This window comes from Blastomyces gilchristii (genome assembly GCF_000003855.2).
Source record: "Blastomyces gilchristii SLH14081 genomic scaffold supercont1.9, whole genome shotgun sequence".
NCBI classification, from domain to species: domain Eukaryota; kingdom Fungi; phylum Ascomycota; class Eurotiomycetes; order Onygenales; family Ajellomycetaceae; genus Blastomyces; species Blastomyces gilchristii.
Window position 1 is genome coordinate 2,250,780 of NW_003101674.1, and position 21,611 is coordinate 2,272,390.

The 21,611-nt window shown below is 48.1% G+C and overlaps 7 protein-coding genes across 8 annotated transcripts; 3 read left to right on the forward strand and 4 right to left on the reverse strand.

Annotated features, from left to right (window-relative positions):
- Nucleotides 1-41: 41 nt before the first annotated feature.
- On the forward strand, nt 42-5,829 carry BDBG_04743. Of its 2 annotated transcripts, none has more exons than XM_002624833.2 (3): nt 42-3,004; nt 3,112-3,783; nt 3,866-5,829. In XM_002624833.2, exons 2-3 carry the CDS (start codon nt 3,550-3,552, stop codon nt 5,213-5,215), a joined length of 1,584 nt encoding a protein of 527 aa, XP_002624879.2. In that variant the 5' UTR covers nt 42-3,004; nt 3,112-3,549; the 3' UTR covers nt 5,216-5,829. The 2 variants fall into 2 exon arrangements, with proteins under 2 accessions (XP_002624879.2, XP_031578696.1); XM_031721816.1 differs by having other exon boundaries at nt 2,357-3,004; nt 3,108-3,783.
- Nucleotides 50-1,918, reverse strand: BDBG_04742 (acyl-CoA dehydrogenase; the record flags this gene model as incomplete). Its single annotated transcript, XM_002624832.2, has 1 exon — nt 50-1,918. One exon carries the CDS (start codon nt 1,916-1,918, stop codon nt 50-52), a length of 1,869 nt encoding a protein of 622 aa, XP_002624878.1.
- A 14-nt stretch (nt 5,830-5,843) lies between the features above and the next one.
- On the forward strand, nt 5,844-7,638 carry BDBG_04744 (RNA polymerase II subunit A domain phosphatase ssu72). Its single transcript, XM_002624834.2, has 2 exons — nt 5,844-5,948; nt 6,175-7,638. The coding sequence occupies exon 2, from the start codon at nt 6,354-6,356 to the stop codon at nt 7,230-7,232; it is 879 nt and encodes a 292-aa protein (XP_002624880.1). The 5' UTR covers nt 5,844-5,948; nt 6,175-6,353; the 3' UTR covers nt 7,233-7,638.
- BDBG_04745 (DNA excision repair protein) lies at nt 5,921-11,217 on the reverse strand. The gene is made up of 2 exons (XM_031721817.1): nt 10,930-11,217; nt 5,921-10,877 (listed from the first exon to the last, which is right to left on the reverse strand). Exons 1-2 carry the CDS (start codon nt 11,063-11,065, stop codon nt 7,927-7,929), a joined length of 3,087 nt encoding a protein of 1,028 aa, XP_031578697.1. The 5' UTR covers nt 11,066-11,217; the 3' UTR covers nt 5,921-7,926.
- Nucleotides 11,218-11,613: 396 nt separating this feature from the next.
- On the forward strand, nt 11,614-12,596 carry BDBG_04746 (exosome complex endonuclease 1/ribosomal RNA processing protein; the record flags this gene model as incomplete). The annotated part of the gene is made up of 2 exons (XM_002624836.2): nt 11,614-11,915; nt 12,017-12,596. 2 exons carry the CDS (start codon nt 11,614-11,616, stop codon nt 12,594-12,596), a joined length of 882 nt encoding a protein of 293 aa, XP_002624882.1.
- Nucleotides 12,597-13,139: 543 nt separating this feature from the next.
- Nucleotides 13,140-16,185, reverse strand: BDBG_04747 (peptidylprolyl isomerase). Its single transcript, XM_002624837.2, has 6 exons — nt 16,066-16,185; nt 15,588-15,649; nt 15,034-15,439; nt 14,530-14,699; nt 14,289-14,395; nt 13,140-14,161 (listed from the first exon to the last, which is right to left on the reverse strand). Exons 3-6 carry the CDS (start codon nt 15,341-15,343, stop codon nt 13,945-13,947), a joined length of 804 nt encoding a protein of 267 aa, XP_002624883.2. The 5' UTR covers nt 15,344-15,439; nt 15,588-15,649; nt 16,066-16,185; the 3' UTR covers nt 13,140-13,944.
- A 965-nt stretch (nt 16,186-17,150) lies between these two features.
- On the reverse strand, nt 17,151-20,953 carry BDBG_04748 (cell polarity protein; the record flags this gene model as incomplete). The annotated part of the gene is made up of 3 exons (XM_031721818.1): nt 17,151-18,002; nt 18,110-19,375; nt 19,490-20,953. The coding sequence occupies 3 exons, from the start codon at nt 20,951-20,953 to the stop codon at nt 17,415-17,417; spliced, it is 3,318 nt and encodes a 1,105-aa protein (XP_031578698.1). The 3' UTR covers nt 17,151-17,414.
- Nucleotides 20,954-21,611: the final 658 nt, after the last annotated feature.

The following is a 21,611-nucleotide window of genomic DNA, read 5'->3' on the forward strand; positions in this document are numbered from 1 at the left end:
AAAAAAAAAAAATCCTGCATTTGTTAACAATATCTTAAGATCCAGTCGATTAAAGCCTCGCGGTTGCCGCGGCCTCGTCACCGAAGACAATCCGTTTATCCCAGGCAGCTTCAACTTCCCAAGAACTATATGTGGCCTGGTCCTTCAAGGTGAAGCGCCTTGCAACCTCCCTCGAGATAGGATCGTTATCTCGGGCAGTATCCAAAATCAGCAGCAGGCCGCAAATCACGCTCTCGAGTCCGACAAGGAGATCTCTTCCTTCCCACCTTAGCTGTTCTGCATCTTTAGTTTCGGTGCATTGCAGCCATTGCGCCCATGTTTTCTGGATTATCTCAGCTTCTGCTTGGAATGAATGCTTGCGCGCAATCGCCAAAGCGCTCGCGACCCATTGTCCCACAGCTACTAAGATCGCCGGGCCTTGCTTAGATTTTACCACACGAACCAGGTCGTCCGCCATGATATCAGTGGTTCCTTCCCAAATGCTAAGCACGCATATGTCCCGGAAAATCCTCGCAATGTTTAACACGGGATCTTCATTCTCGAGATACCCAACTCCACCTAGGTTCTCCATGCAGGCACGAACTCCATTGATAGATCTGAGGGCCGTTTGAGCTTTGCCCATTGGGGTAAGGAGACGGAGTAGAGCACTGGATTGCTGAGCGTTGGTTGGGAGGATGGAAGCCTGGGTGGCTTGCGTGAGGCGGCTATCTTGCCCTTCAGAAATTCCCAGTAGCGAGGCGACGAAATGGAGAAGGTTGAGATGGCCCCTGTACATGACATGGTCTCGGGCAAGTGCTCTTACATGTGCGGGCATCTCTGTGAGGAGTTTACCGCGAGCGACCCTCACCTTCGCATAAGCTCTCGAGATTGCCAACCCCCTCGCCCATCCACCCACCGCTCCAGCCATATTATGAACCCTGGTGATATTGAGGAGGGTTGAAATTTCCCTCACGCCGTCCCCTTCTTTGCCAATCAAATAGCCCCTCATTCCCTTCAGTTCCAGTTCCGCAGTTGGGAGAGTTTTCGTGCCGAGTTTATTTTTCAAGCGCTGAATTCTCACTCCGTTAAGCTCCGTTTCGCCTTCGGCTCCACCCGGAACTTTTCTGCGCAAGGGAGCGTAGAAAGTGCTAATTTGGCCATTTGGTCCTGTTTTGGCAAGCATGATCGCCATATTGGCGTCGGTAGCGGAGGAAAACCACTTGAAACCGTCGAGCTGCCATGGTCCAAGAGGATATCCAAGTTCATCAACCCCTTTACTCGCATTTTGCTCTTCTACAGAGAGTTTCCTACCCACAGTCTCCGTTCCACGAACGTCGCTGCCTCCCTTACGTTCTGTCATCCATTGTCCGCTAGTCCATGCAAAACTGGGATCTCGACTAATCAATCTATTTCTCGCCTCTGTGAATATAGCACCATCTGGACCGTTCAGATGCCGTCCGAGCATTTTAGCGGCGCCATCGGTCATAGCAGACGGGCATGTAACCAGAGCGGCACTAGAAGTCCAAAGAGCGTATTTGATGAATTGATATGCCCGGTTATTCAACTGCGTGCCAGTATTTCCGCCATTGTGTGATTGAGCGTCGGCATATGCTAGTGCCACCATCCCTTCCTCGATCCCTCGGTCTTGTAATTTTCGCCACCCCTCACTCGTGACTAGAGGGTCCTGATTATTCTCTACACCAAACGTAGAAAGAGGGCGAAGGTACGGCTGGTTGCGCTCTGCTTCTGCCGTATAGGCCATATGAGATCTTGACAGCACAAGACGGGAAAATCGAGAAAGATCTTCATCTATGCTGGAGGGTAAAGGTGACGGAAGATACAGGGAGATGATACGCCGAAAAGCAGCATCTTCATAATATTGAGGCAGAATAGTTGGCTGGGCCTGGAAGAAGCCCGTTGTTGCGCTGGATGGCTCCATCTTGGGGTTGGTTGCTAATAAATATTCCTGGTTTCTCCGCCGTAGAATTTGTCTACTAAGTAAAACATCTAAGGACTTTCAGATTGCTGTAAAAGTGCTGCAAAAGGCTGGGTGGTGGGTTATACATATATAGGTCAAGTTCAACATGACCCGCTATCCCGAGGATACTAGGCATGGGCCTCGGTAGTGTACCCTGCTGCCTGCATAACATTTAAATACATAGAAGAATACGGATTTCATAGATGTTCGAGCCGCCACACTATATGGAGTACCTCACACTGATGAATCCAACAGTATCTCGTACTGTCTGGGCCACAGGAAGTGTTGCAGACACCTACCCATCTGCTGATGAGCATTTACCGAGGCCCAGAGAATTGGCTCCGAATAAAGATTCTTACGTAAGACACTCTCTCAATCCTTTGAACCATTGAACCAACTCATCCTCATCCTCATCCTCGAGTTGGTTACCAACTCCAATTGAGGCGTGCAAAGTGTGTGAATCCCAGACTCAACGAGCAGAATAGCGCAGGCGTTCTCCATACCATACCCCACCCCGCTCTACGTGGTTGAAGAGCAGATGGAACTTCCATGCACCTCACACAAACTACAACGTAGGAGGGGGCCCCTTTCCCCCTAAGAGAAAATGGATTTCATGTTAAGTGGATCATTACGTGGGAAGATCAATGATGTCTCTTCTTTCATACGCCTGTTCGACTACCAGCCCCTGAAATTCTGGAAGGCAACAGTGACAGCTGAATACAGCTTGGAAATGTTGAATTCAAGCGCGCAGTGACAACCAGGGGAAGTGAATACTCCAAAAAACCGCGAACGGATTTCAATAGGAAGGAGTATTGATGCAAGTGAACGGGACTTCCTATCTATGATGGCTTTTATGGGTAAGAAAGGTGATTGAAGCTAGCAATATTCTGAATTTTCACACGCGACTCCAAAGGGTGGAACTTCTGACAAGCTTGGTACGAATGGTTGAAACAGGCCCTTCTTCTGAAAAATACAGGACACATCTAACTGGCTAGGTACACCTTGCTATATTTGGAAGAGCATGGGAGCGGTGTCGACGCTGAGCAGGCAAGTATACATAGTACTTGCATTCTCGTCCATTGAACCTTATACAACTTCTCCTGCACCAAATCTAACATTGAACATTGCGATGACGCGCGCATTATTTAAGAAAGGAACCTCGTTATTCCTACGCCTACGCTCGTTCAAGAATCTTATGCTTAGATATATAAAAACGGGCTGGAAGCCGCTGGTTTGATTCTTCACGAAGCCGAATTTGCCTTCATGAACGTCATATTGTGACCTCCAAGTCGAACGGGTTTCCAATGAAGACGCTTAATACCGTTCTTAGGGGATAAAATCCTGTTTTTTTATCATTATTTTTCTTTTTTAGTTATTTATTGTTTATTTTCTTGACGCGGGGCTAGCAGACTGGTGAGGGTCAGCCTCAGTCAGGTCATATCTAGTCACTCGGGTATGAAACTCGCCGACCAGCTGAACGGGCCCTAAACTTTATTTCTACCCCTACCTCGTCTATAAGCATAGATATAATGGATATCTATCTTATTTTCTCTTTGGGCCACTGGTGCTTCCTCTTTTTGTAATCAGTACACATGGTTTTTAATCCAGTTTGCCTTCAACCTTTCACCATGTCCTGGTCTACTATTGGGACCTATGCGGTGCTGGCTTTTACAGCAGCGGTCGCGCTCAATCTTGTCTACCAACTGGCCTTTCGCCTCCTGAATACGACTAGGCCACCATTGGTCTTCCACTGGATCCCCTTTCTGGGAAGCACAATCTGCTATGGAATCGACCCGTACAAGTTTTTCTTCTCTTGTCGCCAGAAGGTAAGCAAGAATGCAAGCTATCCGCCTCTCAGTGGTCCTACCGTGTGATTGTGGCTAATGGGAAGCACTGCGATTGATCTAGCACGGCGACATCTTCACCTTTGTGCTTCTAGGACGTCGTACCACCGTCTACCTAGGCGTAAAGGGCAACGAGTTCATTCTCAATGGGAAGCTTAAAGACGTGAATGCAGAGGAGGTGTACAGTCCCTTGACCACTCCGGTGTTCGGACCGGATGTGGTCTACGACTGTCCAAATTCCAAGCTCATAGAGCAGAAGAAGTTCATCAAGTATGGTCTCACCCAAGCGGCGCTAGAATCCCATGTGCCGTTGATCGAGAAGGAGGTCAGAGACTACCTCGACGCCTCAGCGAATTTCCTCGGGGCCTCGGGGGAGGTGGACATTGCAGCCGCCATGGCAGAGATCACTATATTCACCGCGGGGAGTGCTCTCCAGGGAGAAGAGGTGCGGTCCAAACTCACAACTGAGTTTGCCGCTCTCTACCACGATCTGGACAAGGGATTTACCCCGATTAATTTCATGTTACCCTGGGCCCCCTTGCCCCATAACAAGAAGCGCGACGCCGCCCATGCCCGCATGCATGCCATTTACATCGACATCATCGACAAGCGGCGACTCGCAGGGACCATCAGCGACGCTCCACAGGTGCTGGATATGATTGGGAATCTGATGCAGTGCACTTACAAGAACGGCCAGAAGTTGCCAGACAAGGAGATTGCGAATATCATGATCACTCTGCTAATGGCCGGCCAGCATTCTTCAGCCTCAATCAGCACTTGGATAATGTTGCGCTTAGCCTCCGAGCCCACAGTCGTCGAGAAACTCTACCAAGAGCAGCTATCCAACCTGCCACAAACTGGTCCCAATGGAAGTCTGGCTCCCCTCCAATACAAAGACCTTGACCGCCTCCCGTTACACCAGAATGTGATCAAGGAGACCCTCCGTCTCCACACATCTATCCATTCCCTCCTACGCAAGGTTAAGAACCCACTGCCGGTCCCCGGTACACCCTATGTGATCCCGCGCTCAGATATCGTGCTCTCCGCGCCAGGCGTCACGGCCCTAAGCGATGAATATTTCCCCAACGCTATGGTATGGGATCCCCATCGGTGGGAAACCCAGGAGCCTAAATTAGAAGAGAAAGAAGACATGGTCGATTATGGGTACGGCACTATTTCAAAAGGCACCTCCAGTCCATATCTCCCCTTCGGAGCTGGGCGCCACCGCTGTATCGGGGAGAAGTTTGCATATCTCAACCTCACGGTGATTGTGGCAACCATGGTGCGCCACATGCAATTTTCCAACATAGAGGGAAAGACGGGCGTGCCTAGTACGGACTATTCGTCCCTATTTTCGGGCCCTATAAAACCCGCGCGGATCCGTTGGAGGCGACGGAATGCAAAGTCAGATTAGCTCCGTGCTCCTGTATAAATACTCGTCTATAGAATTAGATCGTACCGGAAAGCGAGAGGAAAGCATATGATCAATAAATTAGAGTGGTGTTGTCTGCTGCTTCCACTTTTTCTAGAGAATGTCGAAGATCGCCTGTTATCTCCTTCTATATAGTTCTTAACCTGGACCAAAAATGCCAGGTATTGGTCTGTCGAGGAGTGTCGCTTGGTGGAAATTATCCATGAAGGGGTAAAGTTCCACATAAAGAGGTTTCGGTGTCACGAGTGTTTTTCTCTCTCGGACGGGGAGATTTGTGTTGGCATTGGCATCTCGCCTTGCGAGGAATGGAAAATTCTGGTGTTTCTTCTAGAGATGGATTGATCCATAGAATAGTCATAAATTCTCTTCCATTTCGACTGCAGGCATTAAGTTCAAAGATTGCCAGTCATCACGTAGTAAGACCGATAGTTTCCCAAATACTCATATGTCAATGTCCATCCCCCTGTATATGCCCAATATAACATGCTGGACAAAGGCACGCCTGATTTGTTGTGATGTATCAATTTTGTGCTGCCCATAAATAGGAGGGGTTGATGACTAAGCGATATTCCGTCCACAAAATCTCGACCAACTTTGACCACAATCTCACCTTCTCCCCAGTTTTAACACTTCTAACCAGCACAAAGAGACAGGATTCTCTTAGGACACCTCGCAGTCAGCCAACAGTCTATGGAGGATGAGAAATTCTATTAAGGTATACTACGCACTTTTCTATTTTCTATTCTATGAATGTTCCACATCATGCCTCTCTCAAAATGATGATCCTTTTTATTGGAGCTGTCCTATTCTCACATGAGGAGACACTTAAAATACGCAAAATATACATACCAACTGAATCCCCAACATTGAAATTCGGCATGCCTACCTTTTGAATTAGCTGGAATACGTTGAATCACATTGCTGACTGCAAAATCTCCTAGCGAGTTCATCTCATTAGTGATCGGACTTTTCACCCTCCCTGATTTCGCGATTTCTTCCGACAAGATTTTATATAAATTTCTGCCGTCCCAACCTGAGCTCCCGACAACTCTTGTTAGACTTTACCATACGGCCCAGTAGATTAGTAGACCACGCAATAACAGGGAAATAAGCCATCAACATGAGTACAGACCCTCGACTTGCTCGAACAACGACTCCAATTCCACCTCCTCCCCCACCACCCCCTCCGCCACAGGAGCCTTCTGCCTCAACGCCTTCGACAGGACTGGACGGCACGGCCGATGAATCACCTACACCACCCCCACCTCACCCGTCATCTACATCCTATAAACTTAAATTCTGCACAGTATGCGCGGCCAACCAAAATCGGTCGATGGAGGCACATAACCGCCTATCCGCACCCCCTTCCTCGTATCCAGTAATCTCATTTGGCACGGGATCTCTAGTCCGACTCCCAGGCCCATCCATCACGCAACCCAATGTCTATAACTTCAACACCGTATCTTACGCTCAAATATACGACGAACTGATGCAGAAAGACCCGAGGCTGTACCGCAACAATGGCGTCCTACCCATGCTCGAACGAAACAAAGGCGTGAAATGGGGTCCGGAACGGTTCCAGGAATGGATACCTGGAATGCCACGGCTGGATCATGTGTCGAGGGGGGATAAGGGTGCGCTGGGCACGGAGGGCGGCTTGGTCGATGCTATCATTACCTGCGAGGAGAGATGTTGGGATGCTGTTGTTGATGATTTGATGAACCGCGGTGCTCCCTTGAATCGCCCGGTGCACGTATTCAATGTCGATATTCGTGATAATCACGAGGAGGCGTTGGTTGGTTCCAAGGCGATTCTTGACCTGGCTGATAGGCTGAACAGTGCCGCCGATGAGGAACGGAAGATTAATGGGACGAATGGTTGGGATCAGGGCACGGGTGAAGCTAGGAGATCTTTCGATGATAAGGTTCCTGAGATACTTGCCAAGTGGCAGGAGAAATGGCCTAATCTACCGGCCTTATGGACACTTTCTTGGTTTTGACCCACTGGTCAGGGAACTTTCGTTACACAAATTGCTTGTATGATTCAACGTACAACGGACGCCTTTGTGTTACTTTTTTATTATTACTATTCAATTTTCAAAGCGTGGAGCTGGGGCGTCTTTTGTTTACATTGTCGCCCATCTAAATGGCAGCGATTTACTTTTGCGCAGAGTTTCTTCCCTCCACACCTAATGCCGTGCTAACTTTCGTAAAGCAAGATGGCTAAGCAATGTAAGCATTAATGAGGAAAATTTGACCGCATAGGCGGAAATGTCTTGAAGCAGCGGCGGCTGTAAACTTCGTAGTAGCCGTCTTGAAACCTTCGGTGACACGCCGCGTAGGTACAGCTAGTCGGTACAGTGGCTTAGGTGTACCTAAGTTTCGAAACCGTAAGTCATAAGTCATCTCCGGCTATATCATTAGTATAGCTGTCCGCCTATGTAGACTCGGGCAGGGCGATAAACCGACTCGAAAGTCTGTTTGTTTCAGTGAGAGGAAGGTCAAGTTTCTGGTAGATCATAGGTAGCTTATGGCATACTAGCCTGCAAGACCACTCATCCCCGACGGCAATAGCTTATGGTGTTGATGGCATGCACCATGCACAAGGACGAATGGTTTCCAGACAATGATACCATGTATCATTAAAAAATAGCTTATAGAAGTGATGCTAGAATCACAAACAATAAACCATTATCAACCTGGAGATTCATGCTGCGGTATATTCTGCTGCAGAACCACATCGTCATCCTTGACCGGCGTATTCACCCCGCTCAAAAGCGCAGCCTGTCGCTCTCGATACCACCTAGCCAAATAACTTCTCCTCTGTGCCTGCGTCATGCCCTCAACAACCAGAGCAAACTCGATCGGGTTCTCAAATCCAAATCGCTTAGACATGCTGCAAAACTGGCGTCTCTTGACATCCTCTGGAGGGTGATATTTAAACGAAACGCGCTTTCCGCCATGGTTCATGGAAAAGCCTAAAGAGACGTCGTCCTGCGACGCTTGGAAAACCTGCTCCTCACCAAAGCTGGTACCATCAATTGCCATCTCAGCACGACGACTGAGGCGTTCTTCAATCTTTGACGATCCAATAACTTCAGAGTTCTCATGCGTATATTCAACGCCCGCTCCAACCAGGATCGCTTGGATTGGGTCATGTTTAGCTGGGACAACTTTTTTGGTAGTGTCATCCGCTGCGGTAGCCTCGCCTCGGATCATGGCGGCCAGCTGGCTCATTGCGCCACCGTCCTCCTCACCTTTGGGCGTAGGGAAGGGCTGTTCATCAAGCCCATCCTTGCTGTCCTCCAACTCGAGATCGACGATTTTCACGCCCACCTTGCTTTCCGCCACGTTTGTCTTATTCACGATATCTCTCAAGACAATATTGTCGCCTTGGTACTGAAACATATTGGAGAGGCCAAATATTTCGCCCTTTCTGTCCTTCTTCTCTTGGACTCCTTTGAAGTACCGCCGTTCGGTGCTGGCCGTGTACCCGATGTTCGCCTGTTGCTGTTTATATATTTGACGGGCATAAACAATTTCTTCGATCGTCCCCGCAGACACCAACCGGAACACCTCCACATCCCTAGATTGCCCAATACGGTATGCCCGGTCCTGTGCCTGAAGGTCGTATGCAGGATTCCAATTCGGATCGACGACGACAACTTTATTGGCAGACGTGATATTTAGCCCTACTCCTCCAGCCCGGGTAGAGATTAGGAACACAAATTCTCGAGGATCGGCATTAAAACTGTCCACGGCCTTGGTCCTGTCGTCGTAGCTCATAGCACCGTCCAAATAACTGACGTTATAGCTAGTATGCTTGAAAAGCATCTGAAGCATCTTAAGAAGCCGCACGCTATGGGAAAAGACAAGAACCTTGTCTCCATTACCATGCCACCATCTGAGAAGCTTCTTCAACACCTTCCACTTTCCGCAAAACTCGTGGTTTGCATAGTTAAGGATCGAATCCCTTGTAGCATATAACTGTCGCCACTGATCCGGCAGGGCGATCTGTAGCATCTCCAGGTCTTTGTCTTGCTTCTCTGGCGAGTCTTGTGATTGCGGGATAAGAATGGCGAGGTGGTTGCTGAGTTTTTGCAAGTTTGAAATTGCCGGGAAGACATAGCTTTGCCATTTGCCCCCTTGGGGTAAGTGCATACGACAGCACCAGCCGGCTTTCTTGCCTGATCCGCAGCTGCAAGGGTCGGAGGAAGTTCTAATATAGTCAACTATATCACTGTCCAAAACCCTCTCATATGCCTCAGCCTGGGTCGGCGTGAGCGGGCAGAATACAACACGATCACTCTTCTTCGGTAATTGGTCTGCGATGAGCGTTTTCATGCGCCTAAGAAAGAAATTGGGCAGGAGATTCTCAACAAGCTTCCGCGCAGTTTTCCTTGCTTTGCTTAGTTGGTATACAGTTGCATCATGAGACTGTCCTAGTTTTAACGGGTCGCAAATTGTGGATTTCCAGGTGGACACTGGGCCAAATTTTCCGGGATTGGTCCAGTTGAGCAATGTCCAAAGCTCTTCGTATTTGTTCTGGATGGCAGTGCCTGTAAGGCCAATCCGGCAAAGAGCGTTAATTTCGTTCATCGCTTGCGCAGTTTCCGACTTCCTCTCCTTGATAATGTGGCACTCATCCGCTACAACGCAGTCCCATTCAACCATGTTAATAGCATCTTTATTGAGCACGTATGTTTTGTAGGTAGTGAGCATGATCTCCACTCGTCCGGAGGCGGCAGATTGCAAAGCTGCTTCCTTTCCAGCACCATGATATGTCTCCATGTGCCACCACCCCCATCTATCCAATTCCGATCTCCAGTTTTGCAACAGCGTCCCAGGACAAACAATTAGAGTTCTAGGATACCAAACGCCGTCTCCCCTGCGCCTCACCTTTCGCATACGTTTGGCATCTCGCTCGTCGCCTGTTTTCCCATACGCAGCAGTTAAAAATGCTATAACCTGCACTGTTTTTCCTAGACCCATGTCATCCCCAAGAATCCCCCCTTTTTGGTAAACGAATAATTCATGTAGAAATTCAACCCCGTGGACTTGATAGTCCCGTAACCATTGCGCAATTGGAGCTGGAATCAAACCTAGGGAGTAAGGGAGTTGTATGTCCTCATACTTCCGTGACGGAGAAGCTTTCTGGAAATTCGGCTTCTCGTTCAGATCTTCCAGGCGTTCGTCATCGGAGAACTCAACATCCTCAAAACTTGGAGGCAACTTCAATCCTGCCTCTTTCAGCAACGCTGTCTTCTTGTCGAATGTTGCGCGGCGGTTTTGAAGGTAACTGGGGAGGGCGTGTTCCACCAAATCATCGTCAGAAGACAATTCCCCATATTCCTTTAGCTGCCGCTGGCGTTTGCGGGATGAGTTAGCTTCCGTTGTCCTCGGCCGCTTGCCGACAATGGAATTTTGAACTGCGCCCTTAGCTTTACGTGTTCTGGCACTGGCTTCCTTGCGCTGGGTCTGCCTTCTATTTTTGAACTTCTCATATGTGGCCGTGCCATCGTCGAAACCAGCTACATCATCAAATTCCTCGTCCGATATTGATATCGTCTCCTGCTTTACGCGCACAGTTGTGGGTTCTGGGCTGTGGGCTGGTTCCGGTTGATCTGATGAAGCGCTTCCTATATCTGATTCCTGTCAGTTTCATAGGACCGACGCGATTAGTGCGGGACACCATACCTCCAATTTCGTTGTTCTCACTCCGGTGTCGCCAGATCTTAGGTGCAGTTCTCGGGCAGCCCAAGTCATCATCGTCGCTCACATCCTCACTTTGCGTGGTGGCATCGGAATCCTCCAGCTCCCAGTGGGGCCCCATAATCAACGTAGTCGCTGCAGTCAAATTCCGCGCGTTGGTCTTCGGCGACCCTGGGGCCTTGATGCGGGGAGAGATATTACACGCGAAGATCCGCGGGAGTTTCGCCAAGTCACATGAGCTCGAACAGTCAACCTAAAGATTTCCCAAAATGGTAAGAAGCTCGACTTCAAAGATTTTTAAATCTTTCCAGCTAAGAGTGTGAAATTTCATGCAAGATACCAACAATTAATGCTCTAGCGGTCTCATTTTGCGTCTTAGTTCGCCAGGAGAAATAATTATTTTCTTCCACGAAATCATCCATTCTCCATCCTTTTTTTGTTGGCTCGCCCCTCTCTAGGCCCCCCTTCGGAACTACATATTATTTCGACAACCCCGCGCACAAAAAAAAAAAAAAAAACTTACATCCACCTGCGCCTCAACGCTTTATTATATCGAGCAGCAGACGACCTGCTAGAGCGTGTGCTTGCCAGTAGTCAATTGGTGATCGGAACGTCCAAAAGGCCTTCCTTAGGCCCGGTGTCTGGTGGTTACAGAGCCCGAATGCTACAATGCCTCTCGACACATCAACAACATATCGCCTCACCAGGCTTCGGCTAGATGGCAGGCGCTGGAATGAGCTCCGTTTAATGCAAGCGCAGATCTCCACGAACCCCGCGAGCTCTGGATCATCATATCTCTCAATGGGTAATACGGTAGTTATTTGTATGGTCCATGGGCCGGCGGAAGGCCGACGATCCGAAGCAACAGGCCCTGCTCGTGAAGGTGCCGTAGTATCAGTTGCTGTCAATGTTGCAGGGTTTTCTGGGGTTGACAGGAAGAAGAGGGGTGCGACTGGCGGTGGAGGTGACAGGTTAGTAGTTTTTAATACCCCATTGCATTGGTATAGCTGTTCGTTTCCCGCTCCTCTCCCACTTGCTCATAGACAAACAAAACCTCTGACCAAAGCTGCAGACAAGCATCTACAGATCTAGCTACCGCGCTCCGTGACGCCTTCCAACCACATCTCCACACCCACCTATATCCGCATAGCACAATATCCCTTCACGTTTCCGTCCTATCATCCGACGGCTCTCTCTTTGCGGCATGCATCAACGCCTGCACCCTAGCACTGGTGGATGCCGGGATACCAATGCCCGGCCTTCTCTGCGCGTGCACCGTCGGAATGAGCGGGAGGGCATCCACCCCGGCGGCGCCTGAACTGGCCCGAGTGGGCGGAATTAACGAAAGTTTGGATCCGCTTCTCGACATGTCGATGCCCGAAGAACAAGAACTCCCATTCATGACTGTCGCGAATACGAACCCGGCGCCCACGGGGGACGATTCGATGGATGATGAGGAGGGGGAGGAGAATCAGATGCTGTCTGTTGTCCAGATGGAGTCGGGGGTGCATATTTCATATCTGGAGACTATGTTTGCGGTGGGGCTGGATGGGTGCAAGCAGGTCAGGGAGATACTTAATGGCGTTTTGAAAGCTGCGGGGCGGAAAGTGCTGGAAGGGGAGGGTGAAATATTTTCTAGTATGGAACAATGAGCTAAGACTACCTCCATCGCTGCCACTTCGTCCCAGCGGCGATGGAGGTTGGAAAACTACAACATCAAACCATTACAGGGTTCCTGAGCGAACATATGGTTGGTACATACATTGTACATGTACGTATGTAATGTACATTATTGGATGGCCCGAAACACCGCCCTTCAGAGCTGTGCACCAGCGACATTATCTACACAAAATATATATATATATATATATATATAATAAATCAGAATAAAACGGAACAAGAATACCCACCCCACCCGCACCACCAACAGCAGAGAAAGCATGATGTTATTTCCTCTCCGCATAGCCAAACCAAATCTAGTCGTCCGGCGCAGATATATATATCCAGGAGACACAAAAACCAAATCTCCCTCTTATACCTCCCTACCTCCCTACCTACCACCACATACGTCTTTTACCTTATATCTAACATACATAGACTAGACAAACTACAATAATGGTTAAAAATGTCCACCAGATAGAACCAGTGGAGTGAGGTGAGGTGTTGAGCATGTATACACACAACAGAGTACGGAGTAAAAAAAACATTGGATGGAAAAGATGAGTCAGTTCTATTTCATATCAATCACAATTGCAATTGCAATTGCAATTAGCTCTGTTTTCAACTGAGAATAAATAACACTTCATCAGAAGAAGTGACTTTGTATTCTTTCTTCTAAGTGTAGAGTTTTTCTTTTTCTTGATTGATTCATGCATATGTATTCTCTCATTTTTCTTACTACTCTATTTAGTATCTATAATCATGAGTATGTTGAATAGTTGAATTTTTTTTTTTTTTTTTTTTCTCATAATTACTATTTTCATTTCAGGTTGTAGAATTCACTTTTCATTAACTTTGCTTCAGTTCTTCTAGTCTTATTAAAAGCAGAAAAGAGTAAAAAAGGTTAAATAAAATAGACACGTCAAAACCAAATCCGTAAGGGAAAAAAAAAAAAAGCATTTCCTTTATTGAAAGTATTCAGATTACATTTTGAGTTTTATTTCATAAAACTTGCAGCTCTTTTTTTTCTTTTTCTTTTTCTTTTTCTTTTTTTTCTTTTTTTTTTTTTGGTGGTTTTCTTTCTTTTGGTTTTCTTTTTGATTCTGTCTTCATTAGTAGTATAAAAAACAGGCCAGGTTTCCCCCTTCAACCCTCAACTTTCAGCAACTAACATCTCACTCCCACCTTCCCCTTTCACTGCTGCTAACCGTATTCTGTTACATCACATGACTAACAACATCCCACGGCTTCTCCTCCCCTCACTCCCCTTCAGCATCACAAAACAGATAAAAAAAAAATTAAAGAAAAGAAGTTTTCTAGAAGAAGAAAGAGGGAAGTATTTTAGACCTGACCGCAGTTGACGATCTTGGGCTTGATGTTTGTTTTGATGGCGCCGGAGCTGCTGCCACTGCGCTCGATATCGCGGACAACATCCATGGACTGCTTCTTGTTGGGACCAAGTCTACTGGTGGGGGTATCTACGACCCTGCCAAAAACGACGTGCTTGCCATCGAGCCAGCTGGTCTTGGCGGTGGTGATGAAGAATTGGGAGCCGTTGCTGTTGGAGGGGAGGAAAAGTAAGTTAGTTTGATGGTTGGAGGGAGAAAAGAAATTGGAAAAAATAGGGATATATAAAAAGTTGTAAGAATGTTCTTTGTTGAAAGATTTGAACAAGGGGTACTTACGTGTTGGGACCAGCATTAGCCATGGAGAGGATGCCAGGGCCCTCGTGGGTGCACTTGAAGTTCTCATCAGCGAACTTCTCGCCGTAGATGGACTTGCCACCAGTGCCCTGTCAAAATCAAAATGAAATAGAAATGGTCAGTTTTGTTCCATTTATATATAATATATAACCAACACAACACCAAAAAAAAAAAAAAAAAAAAAAAAAAAAAGGTATAAACAAAGGAAATTGGAACTACATACGTTGCCACGGGTGAAGTCACCACCCTGGAGCATGAACTCGGGGATGACGCGGTGGAAGACGGAGTCCTTGTAGCCAAAGCCCTTCTCGCCGGTGCAGAGGGCACGGAAGTTCTCGGCGGTCTTGGGGACGACGTCGTCGAAGAGCTCAAACTCAATTCGGCCGATGGTAGCTATAGAGCAGCAAAAAGTCAGGTGAAGGCGGAGTGTTAGTCAGCTAAACACGGAACATTGGGAAGGACATGACTGAGATGCTGGGTTGCCCGCAATTGCACGCCAATGATAGATGCAATTGGCGATATTATTGTTACATTGAAGGGGGAAACAATGGGAGATACAGTGAATGAGATGGAATTGATGGAATTGATGGAATTGAATTGGGAATGATGCCAATTCCTTTCAGGAGTGATAGGAAAGTAAATAGATATAAATATAAATATATATATATATAGATAGATAGATAGATAGATATATATGGGGGGGGGTGGGGGAAGGGTCAAAACATACACTGGTTGGGCTGAGCCGGGTCGGCGTACTGGACCTCGAAGAAGGTTGTGATAGTCATGGCTGCGGCGGATGAGTGGAAAGCACGTAGACGGGAGTTGTGGATGGAGTGGTTGGAGGCGTAGAGCGAGCGTAGAGGCGAGGAAGCAGACGAGAGGGTGGAAAACGACGACGACGAGGAGGAGGAGGAGAAGGAGGAAAAAGAAGAACGGAGGAGGAGGAGGAAGGAGGAGGAGGAGGAGGAGGAGGAGGCGAGCGAAGAAAAAGGAAGAGGGGTTGACAGCAAGGTGGGGCAGCGGGCGAGGAGGGGCATGTTTGCGCTGTTTGCTTGTGACGAGGATGTTCTGACGCTCGGGTTACGGTATGGTACGGTATGATACGGTATGAATGTATGTATGTATGTAATATTCTGAGACAGTCAGCATCATCAATAACATCACAGGGAATACCAGTAGTTGTTTTATCAATAAACAAACACATAAACAAACACATAAACAAGCATACAAATAAATAAATAAATAAATAAAAGCAAAGAATGAAGAACAGAAACCACTTACACAAAATATATAGTAGTAGTAACAAACAAGTCGAAGAAGAAGAGAGAGAGAGAGAGAATAATCTACGGGAGACAAGTTAGCCCACTGCTGCCAGTCTCACTCTCTCCGCCTTTGTTTGGTCTCTTCTTTTGTTTCTTCCTTTCTTTCGCTGCAAGGGGCAGCGGAGGGAGGAGAGAGGACAAGGACAAGGACAATAAAATCAATAATAATAATCATTCCTTTCCTCCCCCCGTGTCGTATCTGCGTCAATAATAAAATAATCCACCTCATCCGATGGAACTTGTTGGATTGTTTGGATTGAAATAGTTAGATGCCACCACCCACAACATCATCCCACACATCATCCATCCCCCTTCCCCATACATAAGCCAAGCCAAAACACACGAATTGTAGAGGAACCCCTCGGGGAAAAAAAGGAGAGAATGGGGATGAGAGGGAGAGAGGGAGAGAGAGAGATATATATATATTCTATACTTACATACAAAAAATAAAATACCCTTTGCGGTGGTTTGGAATTGATGCTGTGTAGGAACCAGTAGTAGGGAGAAGTCAGTCGGGGGGAAGAAAAAAAAAATATAAAAAATAATGGCAAGGAAAGAAGAAGAAGAAGAAGAAGAAGAAAAAAAAAAAAGGGGGAGAGAAAAGACCAGAGTTGCACAAGAGGCGATTTCGGGCTGCCGTAGCTAGTTAAATAACTAGTCCGAAGTCGTTCGGAGGGAGATTGTACGGAGTAACTTAAACGGTAAAATAACTTTTAAGAAGAAGCTTGCAGGTAATCAATCCATCCCGTACGAACTGGTTACGATTTCTCTTTTTCGGGGTTGGAGAATAATACGAAACCAGGCAACGTCACACACAGCCTCCAGACAGACAAGACAGCATGCAATAAATATGAAGCCAAAAAAACACCTTGTCTCAGAAAAGGAGAGAATAGACATAATATATTTCTTTTCAACTAACCCATCTCTTCATGTGTTGTTGTGAGACTTTTTTTTTTTTTTTTTTTTTTTTTTGGAATACACACACACACATACATACATACATAAAAAATTAATAAAGCAAAAATAAATACCCGGACGCTCATATGCAGCAAGAACGGAATTCCAATAATATATATATATATAAAAGTAAAAGTAAAATAAAATAAAATAAAACAGCTCCAAGCCGGGCCAAGTATATATGAATGATCTTGCAAAGGTGAATGAAATGAATACTCAAGAGAAGAAATAATATGATTTGAATCGACAGTTATGTTGCTAAAGGGGGGGTCGGACCAAAAAGGTTAGAAAGGAGTTGGTCGGTCGGTCGGTCGGTCGGTCGAGACTGGAGAGGAGAAGAAGTAGTAGGATGAAAAATACAAAAATGTTATCGAACAAAAACAAGTTGCTGAAGAAACGATGTAGAGATAGGGAGGTATATAACACCCCCTCCCCCTTCTTCCTCTCGTATGCGCTGCTGAAGAAGGAGGGAGAAATGAAAAAAAAAAAAAAAAAAAAAAGAAGAAGACCAAAAAATTGGGGCGATCGCTGAAGGGAAGGCTAAGAAATCAGAAGTAAGATATTTAAAAAAAAAAAAAAAAAAAAGAACAACCCGTATCATCACGCAGAGGTACAGTACATGCAGTCTAGTCCATTAAAACGAAAGCCCAGGGAAGGGGAATATGCAGACGTCCGAGAGAAGGGGAGGCTTCGCGTATGAAGAAAAAAAAAGAACAAGGAAAAAAAAAAAAAAAAAAAAAAAAAAAAGGCATTTTATTCCTTTTCCTTTTCCCACACCTTTCGATGAAGGTTGTTGAAGGTTTTGATATTTTTCTTTTCCCTCAAATCATCATCGGAAATCATCATCATCATCATCATCATCATCATCGTCATGATCCTCTGCACCCCTCCACCCCCCGATCGGACCTCCCCCCATTCCTTCTCCACCCCCTCCTCCACCATGATTCCCACTCCCCACCATCTCCATCTGATCAAGCCGCTGCACCAACTCCTTTGTCTCCCGCGCAATCTGAAACGCAATGGGCGGCAACTTCCCCGTAACCTCCCGCATCTCACTAACACTCAGGGCCTGGTTACCCTCTGCGCCAGCCTCGGCGAGCCTATCGCGGCACTCGGAGAGGATGCGGATGATGGGCCCGGCGCGGTCGCGGAGGATGGTATTATTATTAACATTAAGGTCAGTATTACTATGGTTATCATTATTATTGTTGCTCTGGTGATGGTCTTGGTGCTGCTGTTGCTGTTGTTCTTGGCGCGTTATGGCAGATTCCGTGGCGTCGATGACTTTGCTGACGACGGCGGAGATGGCGTCAATATGCGTTCGGATGGCGAACATGTCGTCTGGCTCGGCGCGGATGGAGGAGACGAGGGCTTGGATGGACTGGACGACGCCTTCGGTTTGGTCTTCGAGGTATAACTATTCACCCCAATTTCTTTCTTTAGCATTCAGTGCGGAGAAAAGAATATGCATACTTTAAGTCTCAACATATACATAATTGGAGGGTGGGGGTTATATATAATTACCCTAAGCTCCTCCAACTCCCCATCTAACTCACTAATCCCAAGGCCAGGCCTCAGACCCCCGCCTGCAAGTAGCTGCCCGCTGGAATACGTCTTGCGGTGAGACGGCGGTAGACGTGAACTCGTCCGGCCAGGTGAGCGTGTCGAATGCGGCGAGCTGATGGCGCTGTAGACGGAGTCATTCCCGCTCATCCGGCTCAGACTGGGCGGGACGCTGAAGTACGCTGGCGACTGCATGGATCCCAAGTTATCATCATCGTAATCGTCTTCACCAAGTTCGTCTGCAGGTGTGGGTCGGACTTTGACGGTGCGGACGAGCTCGATGATGGCAGCGGTGAGATGCGAGGCGGCGGCGTCGAGTAGGGAGACGGGCGACATCCCGTTGGAGTTTGCAAAGTTCTTCGAGGCTGTGATGAGGTTGTTGGCAGTGGCGGAGACGCGGGCTTTTGCTCTGCTGCGCGACTGCGTGTGTTCATCCGCCCCGCTCCCTTGTGCATTTTCGATGTCCCGGGTGATGTAACGAACGGCGAAGACGACGGCCTTCATCTGTTCGAGAACCTGTGCTGGTTCCGAGATCCGTGCCGTGCGAAGTAGTTCGTCAATCGACATCTGGAATTTCGTAAAGTGCACATCCTTGACCAATCCATTTGGATGGCTTAGATCGTTGTCCTTTGCTATCGTAGTGGCATCTTGTATGCCACCAGGCAAGCCACTCGACGAAGATCGTAGATGTCGTAACTGCGATTTCGTCTTTGCATACCGATTCTTCCAGATCTTGACCTCTTCCTCCATTCGTTGAAAGTCGTGCGTGAGGCGTTCTTCACGTTCCCATTGCTCCTGAGTCCGTTCAGAAAGGGCGCGCATCTCCTGGAGGAAGTTGGAAGCCTCTTTTCGGACCTGCTCGGTCACTTCTCGTTGTTTTCGAAGCTCTTCTCTAAGCTCCTGGTTCTCCCGTTCAATATCTTCAGCCCGTGATTTCCATACTCCGCCATCTGTGTCTATGTCTGTGTCTGTGCCTGTGCCTGCGCCTGCCTTCTCAGTAGCCGCGGCAGCGGCAGCCAAAGCCTGTTGTATTTGCTGCTGTAGAACCTGTTCTGAGGCTTCATACTCTCTCCGCTCGCCCTCCAACTGATCCTGCAGGGAAGCATTGAGATCCTCCGCCTCCGAAAGCTTCACTTCCAAATCTAGTTTCATCTTATCCCATTCTTCTTTTGCACGATTCCAGTCTTCCCTCATACTTTCCCACTCTCGTCTCTCCGAATCCCAAGCCTTCATCATAAACCAAAAATGTTAGTAAAAATGTAACCAACAAAATAACAAGCAAGAGATAAAAACTAAAAAGGGGTCCAAAACATGGCAACAAAGAACCAAAGAAAAGCCCACATTAGAATTATTAGCCATTTCCGCCTTCAGCGTCTCAAGCTCTGCATCCTTCGATTTCTCCAACTCTTCTATCTGTTTCTTCAACTGAGACACCTGCCCCTGCACCTCTGCCAATTTCTGCTTATCGCTTTCCGAGCCCCCACCTCCACCCACACCCACACCCACACCCACACCCACACTATCCGTCGTCGTAGTCGTCCTCCGACTCTGCAACACCTTATCCAAGGCAAACGCATCACTCCGCCGATCAGGATCATTATCATCGTCATACCTACTTGCCGCATCCTCCTCTTCATCAACATCAACATCAACATCAACATCACCATCCTCCTCTTCCTCCTCTTCCTCCACCATAGTGCTCTTATTCGGCACTATAGTGTTACTCTGGAATGATTTCGGAAACGGCGCGTTTTCAGGAATAGTCTCCTCATTGATCCCTAAGCCTGCAGCACCAGGTGCACCGCCGCCGGCACCGGAAGAGTGACTCAACGAGCCTTGCCGGGGAGGGAATCGGCTCCCCTGGTGGGGATTTGGTGGCAAGCCTCTTCCACCAGGCCCGGGGCCAGGACCGGTGGCCTGTGGCATGGGACCTCTGGATTGAGTTCGTGGGGGGGCAGGGTAGCCATTTGGCCCATAGCCGAATGATCCATTGGAAGCCGGGCGAGGATCGTAGCCGTTGCTAGTGAGTCCCGAGCCGTAACCGCCGCGCACGCTGGGTGCGGGACTGACTCTGCGACTCCGATCCATGCCGGCAAAATGCGGGAAGCGCCGTTCCAGTTCACACAGCACGTCTGTAGCCAAGTTTCTGAATCTGGGTTGTTGGAGCGAGGAGAGGACCTGGCGGGCTTGGTTACGCTTTTCGTGGAATTCCTGGCGCGGGGGGAGGTAAGGGGGTACATCTGGTCGGGGCCCGCCGGGTCGATTGGGCGAGACTGCCTGGCGACGGAGTAGCTCGTCATACACATCTGTACTTAGATCCATAACCTGACTCGGTGAGAGTCTGAGGAGCTTGTCGCGTGCCTTGTTGGGGTGTAATGCCGTAGGATCCTCCCGTCCTTGTCCATGCAAGTATCGTTTCAGTACGGTATAGTGCTTCAGCAGCAGGTCCTCCATCATCTTGTACCTCTTGCTTCTCTGATCGGAAAGGGTTCCATCGCTCGCTCTCGACCTGGACGTGACCGAACTGGGAGGTGAAGGGTTCTGGGACATGTCTGAAGGGCGACGCGGAGCAAGGCCATTGGTGCTGCTTCTACTGCCATTGGGAGCAGGGTCAGGAGCGTCCGGGGCATGCATTTGCAACGGACTGTAAGGCGGGCCACCTGAGGCAGATATTGGGGGAGAGGCTAGGGCGCTTCGGCCGTGCGGGAGAGCGGGAGACTGTGGTGTATCGGACTTGCCGCCCATCGACTGGTAGCGGTCGACTCCGGACCATTCGCTTCCATCGGTGGAAGAAACGGGTGACATTGTCCTTGGGTGAGCAAGTATACCATTCCCCCACAGAAGCGCAGTCAAGGAAGCCAATGGATTCGGGAGGAAGCGAGGATATGGGAGTGAGAATGAGAGTGAGGCGGGCGGAGTGTCTGTGTTTTATTGAGGACTTCAAAAAAGCATGAGGAGCCCGTATATTATCTACTATCTGCCCGACGCCGCGGTAAAGTTCCCAGCAGGGAATTCTGGTCTGTTATATTTATCCTTTTCGTATACTCCAGCTTTCCCGACAGAGAGTGTTTCCACTAGTTGAAGAGAGCGCGGCCTGGGCTAGGGTGAGGGTAGCAAACGATTGTGTTTTAGATAGCGGTATTTACAGGAGGAAGAGGAGTTATTAAAAGGAGGGTTCGGGCGGAATGACGAAATAGCGAGGGCTGGAGGGATTGTAACAGGCTCATAGAGACGAAAGGAATGGCGGTAGATTCATTAAATCGTTAAAAGGGAAACAAAAACCCGTGTAGAGGAAAATGATTGTTTCGGGGACAGGCGGTGATGGGGGTGGTTTCTTTTGCGGAGAAGAAGCGTAGAGTAGTAGTAGTCGTAGTAGTAGTAGTAGTAGTAGTAGTAGTAGTAGTAGTAGTAGTAGTAGTAGTAGTAGTAGTAGTAGTAGTAGTAACTAGTAGTAGTCGTAGTA

What these genes read in the sequence shown, in the direction of transcription:
- BDBG_04743 (XM_002624833.2), top strand. Translation starts at nt 3,550, where the DNA reads ATGGTTTTTAATCCAGTTTGCCTTCAACCTTTCACCATGTCCTGGTCT. An exon ending in TCTTCTCTTGTCGCCAGAAG is followed by an intron (nt 3,784 to 3,865) that starts GTAAGCAAGAAT and finishes CGATTGATCTAG; the next exon opens with CACGGCGACATCTTCACCTT.
- BDBG_04744 (XM_002624834.2), top strand. Translation starts at nt 6,354, where the DNA reads ATGAGTACAGACCCTCGACTTGCTCGAACAACGACTCCAATTCCACCT.
- BDBG_04745 (XM_031721817.1), bottom strand. Translation starts at nt 11,065, where the DNA reads ATGGGGCCCCACTGGGAGCTGGAGGATTCCGATGCCACCACGCAAAGT. An exon ending in TGAGAACAACGAAATTGGAG is followed by an intron (nt 10,878 to 10,929) that starts GTATGGTGTCCC and finishes GACAGGAATCAG; the next exon opens with ATATAGGAAGCGCTTCATCA.
- BDBG_04747 (XM_002624837.2), bottom strand. Translation starts at nt 15,343, where the DNA reads ATGCCCCTCCTCGCCCGCTGCCCCACCTTGCTGTCAACCCCTCTTCCT. An exon ending in GTGACTTCACCCGTGGCAAC is followed by an intron (nt 14,396 to 14,529) that starts GTATGTAGTTCC and finishes TGATTTTGACAG; the next exon opens with GGCACTGGTGGCAAGTCCAT. An exon ending in GCTAATGCTGGTCCCAACAC is followed by an intron (nt 14,162 to 14,288) that starts GTAAGTACCCCT and finishes CCCCTCCAACAG; the next exon opens with CAACGGCTCCCAATTCTTCA.